Raw genomic sequence first — 7,107 nt, 5'->3', positions numbered from 1 at the left:
AGAAAATATATAAGGTATAATATATTATATATATACATAACATACAATATATAGTACACTATACTAGTATACTATACTAGTATACTATATATATTATATTTACATGAAGAAGTAGTACTATATATACTACAAAACAAGATTTTTCAAAATGAGGGCCCCACCCCCAATGACCACCAACGGTCATATTAATTGCACAAATAGCCGTTTTTTTTTTAAATTTACAAAACTAACCTTCTCTAACACTATAAGTACCCCCCTCCCTCTTCTTCATTTCAATACTCAATACTCATTTCTCAATCTAAATTTCTCTCAATCTCTCAATCTCCAATTTTCAAGACTTCAAGTCTCAATCTCAATTTTCAAGTTAAATCATGCCTCGTTCGGAAAGAGTGCGCTTATTTGTGTCGCAATACTATGAAGTGCTTGAAGAAAATGAAGAAGGCCAAATATTAAAGTGCAAGAACTGTGGAAGAGTCTTAAATTTTCGTTCAGGGTGTACCACAGGCATTTTAAGGAGGCATATAAAGTATTGTGTTGAGGGTATTTATCCGCAAATTCGTCTTTAAGATTTTTCAACAATTTGTGTTATTTTAAAATTATTAGACGTATTTATGCTTCATGTTGTACTTTGTTATTAATTTATTATGCATGCCAATTTAGTTTTACTATTGATTTGTTATTTTACATTTTCGTCAAACACTTTAATAATTAGATTTCTATATTATATATACCACATATATTTATATAGCCATGCATAAGAGCAATTTATATATATACATACACATACGGTTTACAAGAAATTGCCCTAAATAAAAAAAATTTAAAAAAAAAAGCCCGGAAATAAAAAAAGCCCGTTAGGCCCGCTAAGCCCACGAGCCCGGCCCATTTAGCCCAGGACCATATGGGCTTAGGCCCGTCACGGGCTGGTCCTACCCGTTGAGCCCACGAAGCCCGGGACCGCGAAGCCCGGGACCGCCAGAGCCCGGGACCGCTAAGCCCGGGCCCGTTTAGCCCGGCCCGTTTAGCCCATTTAGGCCCGGGCCCGGGCCCACATACAGCCTTAGTCTTAACTAAGATGCAGACCTAAATGTAATCAAACATATCAATAATAGAACAAGACAATGCAAACAACAAATGTAAAACACCAAAATGATGAGATGACGTACAGGGTGTCGAGGATCAGCCAGCATTGGGAAAAGACCTCGGACAATAAGAGATTGCCTTGCCTGAACATGGAGAAATTAAACAAAAGTTATACAAGATTTTGAGGAGACAATAGCAGATGAAAGAAAGTAAAAGAACAAAGGAGACAGCAGTAGATCACTACATTGGTAGTGAAACTGGAAAAGATGTGATCAACAAATAGTCTAGAGGCTTCAATAGTTAATCATTGCAATTTCAAAAAATCCCGCATATTGTCAGGTCAGTAAAAAAAAAAAAGGGTGTGTGAGGGCGTGTGTCTATTTGGGGGTTGGGGGTTGGGGTTGGGGTTTGGGGGGGGCGGGGGGGCGACCAACTTCAGTATTATTATTAGAAGTATGTTATGGTGGAGTCCAACATCTGATGGCATAATATCGGTTTAAATGAATAGATCAATCGAACTACTTAATCAAACAATAAGTCAAAATAGGAAACAGAAATAAGTTTCACTAGTAACAATACTCAGTCTCTACTAATGCATTTAACAGGCCATCAGCTGATGAACTAGATTTGATAATAAAAAAAACTTTGAGCTCTAGGTCGTACCTCAAATGCACCGCTAAAACTCCACTTCAGTTGATTTGTCTTGAGTCGAGGAATTACAACAGACAATACTGGCATCGTTGGCCTATATTTAGCTATCAATCTGTTTTACATGAGCATAAATTACAACTCTTATAAAGAAAGAGAATCAATATCCCAAGAAATATAGCAATAATGACAAACTCTACCTTGCTGCCCTTCCAGATGAAGTGAAACAAATAATTACTGATGCTTTCACTTTAATGGCGGCTCTTACCTAGAGAATAAAGGGATATAGAGTTATTGCGGCAAACGCATTACCCAATTCAATTTCCAGAAATCTTTCTTTTCTCATTTTACGAAAGGCAGTCGCATTTTAAATTTTAAAAAAAAAAGTACCGCTGATGAGGCAATGGATTCCAGGTGCGTCATGGGCTCTCCAACAAATTTGACTGTTTTCTTAAAGTACAAGTCTTGGTTGAAAACCTTCTCCGCCTGCACGGAAATTAATTGCTGGTTAGTGCTGCCCGCCGCCAGTAGCTCAAGTAGGTCAAAATGGACAAAATGCTGACTAAAACTAGGAGCCATTGCAGGCAATGTCTATCGAAACTATAATGCCACAAATCTTTGCAACAGAAGAGCAAACTAAGAAATATTTCAGAGCTCAAAGCAATAAAGTACCAAAGAGTTGATGACTGAGAATGTACTATTGACAGGAAGACAGCTAATAAAAGTAGAAATAATGTCAAATGTTCTGAATACAGGGAATAAGAATGTATTCAGGAATTTAAGATGTAGTTACTGCTAAAAGGGTAATTTTTGGTGCAAACATGAGCCACACCACCTCAACTGCAAAATGTTATCTTTGATAAAATACATGTTCTTAATTAATGAAAACTAGTGTCTATAAAGGAAGGGAAACTCTGGTAAATGAGAGATGAAAGAAGAGTTTAAGAAAAGCATACAACAAAATTAAATATTTTTCTAAAAAAAGAGCTCAAAAGTTGAAAGGTCGTCACACAAGTACACATCTATGGTTATGTAGTAACTGAGATTTGGAAGGCCCAACTAGAGAGGTCAAAAAGATGGATATGATGATTCTGTTCTATTTAGGCTTCACCACACAGTTCTTTAAAAGATAGCTATGAGACAATTTTCTAAACTCACAAATATCAGGACAAAAATTACCTCAAAGCAAATTCTGCCAACAGTGGAAATAGTCTCGACAGGGTATAATCCACGCAGAGTCTCAGCACCAAGAAGAATAGCATCAGTTCCTGAAAGTGTTAAACATTAAAACCTCCAAGAAAATCAAGTTGTCTCATTAAATATTAAATGGTACATCGATGTAATCATGACTAATTAGATGTTATATAAAAGGGTAAAAGAACCTCAATCCTTCACATATTAAAAAGCGAGCAGAAAAAGTACCATCCAAGACAGCATTAGCAACATCTGTTGCTTCAGCACGAGTAGGCCTAAGATTGTCGGTCATACTATCGACAACACGTGTTACTACAGCTGGCTTGCCAGCCATGTTACACTTGTGAACAGCAGCCTTCTGGAACAAGAACACCTGCAAACCAACCGATATTAGCCTAGTGACCAGAAATTCTACCTGGAATATTACTCATAAGTTTCGCAAAGGAATTAGTATATATTAGAAAGAGAAACTGTGTCAGAGGCGGAGCTTAAAAATAAGAGTGGATTGCAACGTGAAAAGTTAATCTTTTCCTGCCACTTGCAGCCAAGTACCTTCACCTCATATACTCCTAACTTAAGGTGTAGAGAACATTGTTTGAATTCATAATTAATACCTTTTGGAATTCAAATAGAACCTCTCTAGCAATTCCCTAGTGCCAAATCTTTATCAAAAAACATGTAAACATTAGTGTTGCAGAAGATAGTTTACCTTTTCAGGTGGAAGATCTATACCGAGGTTTCCACGAGAAAGGATGATCCCATCAGCCTCTTTGAGAATCTCATCAAAATGAGTCAGACCCTACATATATTACACAAAGGAAGAAAGTAAAATACCAAACCCTTGTAGAATTCATGATATTCGTCATAAACAGAAACCTCATGGAAGTTAGTAAAAACAGAAAACAACCTCACTAAAAATACAAGCTTATCAACTGACCTCAACATTTTCGATTTTAGCAAAGATCTGAGTTTGACTTAGATCACCCAGCTTAGACAAGAACTCACGAGCCTGGATTTTAGCACAAGAATGAAATCAATTTCATATTCTAATGGTCCACAATGAGTAGACAAATGCAAGCTGTCAATGACAGTAATAGAATCTAAAAAACCATATAGAAGATGAAAAGTGATGAAAATGCATACCTCACGGACATCCTCAGCATGCCTTGTGTATGATAGTGAAATAAAGTCAATTTTGTTTTTTACACCCCATGTGCTTATAACCTGAATAATATCAACATACCAAAAGTCCGAACTGAATAAAGAAGGATTCCTATAAAAATAACCACAACAGGACAGAAAACAAAGAGCAAAAAGTAGCTTTATCGAGGCAAACTCTGTATGGTCAATGATAATATGCTTACTAACAAACTACAAGTAGTAAGATGTTACACAATGTAAATATTAATACAAGTAGTAAAAAAGTGGGACCTACTTATCAAATTCATATATGTCAATTACAACGTCCCAATAGTCCTATATCCAATAGACAGAAACATATGAACTCACACGTACTCAAGAATAAGCAGTTATAACTATGCTAAAAAACCAAGTCCTTGCAGAAAATTATCTTTAATAGTGTAACTTGAACTTCATTATCTGCAGAAGTGATATAGACATGGTTTTTTTAAATCAATGTCACGAATTTTGAATAACTTACCTCTTTGTCTCTATCAGTGAGGGTAGGCAGATCAATATGTACTTGAGAAGCATGCAGAGTGAACATTGACCCAGCTAAAGTTGCAGAGTTCTTTACCACGCAAATGACATCATCCCCGTTCACTTCATCTACCTGTGCAGCCACATCAGAAATATCTAGTCAAAAATGAACTTAGACCTCTTTTCTTAATCCAGAGTAGTAGATTGTACAATTACAAACACAATTGTTTAACAATATCGTGTTGTTAAACAACATACCTCGAGCCAGACGGATGTTGTTTCACTTCCTGTGAAGAGGTATTGACCAACAAAAATGGTGTCTCCCTTCTTTACAGCCTGTAAGCAAAATTAACAGAATATCTTAGTACGATGGGTCTAAATAAATACAAATAATTACCCTGATGTCTATCATCTTGTTCTCTCCACTAAGTTTTACATTGTATTAGCAAATAACTGCTCCCCTTTTGGTTCCTCCAAAAACATCAGGGTTTTACTATGAAAGTTCTATAGGTGTCTGAAAGTGGAAAATCAAAGACAACAGATGTGGGCTGGACCTTGGCTAATCCGCCAAAGTTAATTGGCAAAAGTTCAGAAGATGCTTCTTGGCCTTGATGGGGAGTCAGAGTAACAATTGCATCTGCCTTAAGTGAAATAGCTGTCTCTTTTTTGTTGACAACCTGCAACTCAGCACCCACAGTATCTAGCATGACCTGAAATGAACAAAACAACATGTTCTTTACTACATTCGTCGACATATTGTCATAAAGCCCTATGCAAAGATTGTACAACTGAGTAGGACTTAGAGACACACAACCTACAAATAAAGCTTTCTTACACATTAACTGCACAACCCCAAAATAATTACTTCTTTCTCAAGTCCAGTCCAATGACTCCAATCGACACATGAATAAAGACCAAGGCAACAACAGAATTTACAAATTACCTCACCCCCATTTCTTATTCCGCTATGTCCCTTGTGTTGCACTGACAAGTAGGGGCGGATTTAGGGGGGCGCAAGGGGGTTCACCCGAACCCCCTTCGCCGAAAAATTACACTGCATATATAAGGAAAAATCTGGTTTTTATCTCTATATATTAAGTTTTGAACACCCTTGACACAACCCTAAAGTGTAGTTTAGTGGTCAAGGGGGTTCAAAACCTTCATAAGGTCACAGGTTCAATTCCCACTAGCCACAACAATTTTTTTTGAACCCCCTTCATGGAGATCCTGGCTCCGCCACTGCTGACAGGAGGTAGATCCAGGAACTTAGGAACTTAAGACCCACAGCACACAAGGGTGTAACATGTAGTGGGATGAAAACCATGTGAGAACATTGTTCAAATCCAAGGTTTAAAAAAGAAAGGGCAGCCCGGTGCACAAGGCAAGGGTCGCACCCCACCACAAGAGAGGTATGATGTAGACAGTCTACCCTAATGCTTAGTATGATGTAGACCGTCTACCCTAATGCAAGCATTAGTAGTTGCTTCCACGGCTCGAACTCGTGGCCTATAGGTCACACGGAGACAGCTTTACCATTGCTCCAAGACTCACCTTCTTTAAATCTGCCTATTAGCCCCCATATGTGGTACTCCTATGTGCAAACTTAGCATAAAAAATCATTGTTTGAAATACTTATGAACCTGTCATATTTCCCGCAGAGAACAAGAGTCTAAAAACCTAATAAATCAAACATAAAGATCATTAACAGCATAAGTAACAAGAAAAAAAGACAAAAATATATTGTTATTTATACATACAGCACAAAGCTTCTTAGTGGCTTTAATAGCAGCCTTCAAGTTCTCCAAAGTCTCCTGGTGATACTCTGAATCACCCCATGAAAAATCAAATCTTGCCACTGCCAAAACACAAAAGAATTAAACAATCAAAATACATCATTCATCAATAAAAATCCAAAAAGGAAAAAAAAACAATAAATAAAAAGGCTTGAATTTCAATATTACCAGACATTCCAGCTTTAAGACAAGCAGAAATAGCTTCAACAGATCGAGATTTAGGACCCAAAGTCCCAACAATTTTAGTCATTGCTGGGAAAAAATTCTGCAAGATTCAAAAATAAACAAACGCCATCAAATAAAAAAACAATCTTTAAACAAAAAACACATAAAATCACATGTAAACATAGATCTGACACAATAAATATGTTAAAAAGATGATCTTTTTTAAAAACAACTTACAGCTTTAGATGGCTCCAAGATTGAGGCCATCCTGATAGGTTCTTCAAGTAGTAAGTGATTTGAATGCATGTTTGCTGAATTAATCAGAGAATTTGAAGAAGAAAAATGTGAACTTTAATATTTTTGAGGATTCAACGTTGAAAGGAGAAAAGAGAGAGAGAGAGAGAGAGAGAGAGAGAGAGGAGTGGTCTTTTTGTGTTTGGGGTTTTGATTCTTTCTGTAGGGACTTTGTGGAAAGCTGGGGGCTGCTACTGGAATTGGAGATTTGGAGTAACTAGAGTTTAGTGCATTCGTTTTCTTTTCCCCCAAGACTTAGAATTTTCTTGCA

At 36.9% G+C, this 7,107-nt stretch overlaps 1 protein-coding gene across 1 annotated transcript in view; it reads right to left on the bottom strand.

The window, feature by feature from the left end:
- LOC109216013 (pyruvate kinase 1, cytosolic) overlaps window positions 1–7,107 on the bottom strand; it is an 11,317-nt gene extending 4,210 nt beyond the window's left edge. Inside the window, exons 1-15 of the mRNA XM_019380142.1 lie at window positions 6,780–7,107; window positions 6,546–6,642; window positions 6,342–6,439; window positions 5,139–5,294; window positions 4,843–4,920; window positions 4,586–4,717; window positions 4,069–4,149; window positions 3,863–3,934; window positions 3,635–3,724; window positions 3,154–3,298; window positions 2,911–2,999; window positions 2,122–2,217; window positions 1,932–1,999; window positions 1,747–1,846; window positions 1,167–1,226 (exon numbers count right to left, since the gene is read on the bottom strand). Of these exons, the coding sequence (XP_019235687.1) occupies window positions 1,167–1,226; window positions 1,747–1,846; window positions 1,932–1,999; window positions 2,122–2,217; window positions 2,911–2,999; window positions 3,154–3,298; window positions 3,635–3,724; window positions 3,863–3,934; window positions 4,069–4,149; window positions 4,586–4,717; window positions 4,843–4,920; window positions 5,139–5,294; window positions 6,342–6,439; window positions 6,546–6,642; window positions 6,780–6,848 (1,431 nt within the window). The 5' untranslated portion in view covers window positions 6,849–7,107. The remainder of the gene's footprint in view (window positions 1–1,166; window positions 1,227–1,746; window positions 1,847–1,931; window positions 2,000–2,121; window positions 2,218–2,910; window positions 3,000–3,153; window positions 3,299–3,634; window positions 3,725–3,862; window positions 3,935–4,068; window positions 4,150–4,585; window positions 4,718–4,842; window positions 4,921–5,138; window positions 5,295–6,341; window positions 6,440–6,545; window positions 6,643–6,779) is intronic.

Source organism: Nicotiana attenuata, unplaced genomic scaffold, assembly GCF_001879085.1.
Source record: "Nicotiana attenuata strain UT unplaced genomic scaffold, NIATTr2, whole genome shotgun sequence".
NCBI lineage: Eukaryota > Viridiplantae > Streptophyta > Magnoliopsida > Solanales > Solanaceae > Nicotiana > Nicotiana attenuata.
Note: the sequence above shows the minus strand (reverse complement) of the source record. Positions and strands in the feature narration are given on the sequence as shown.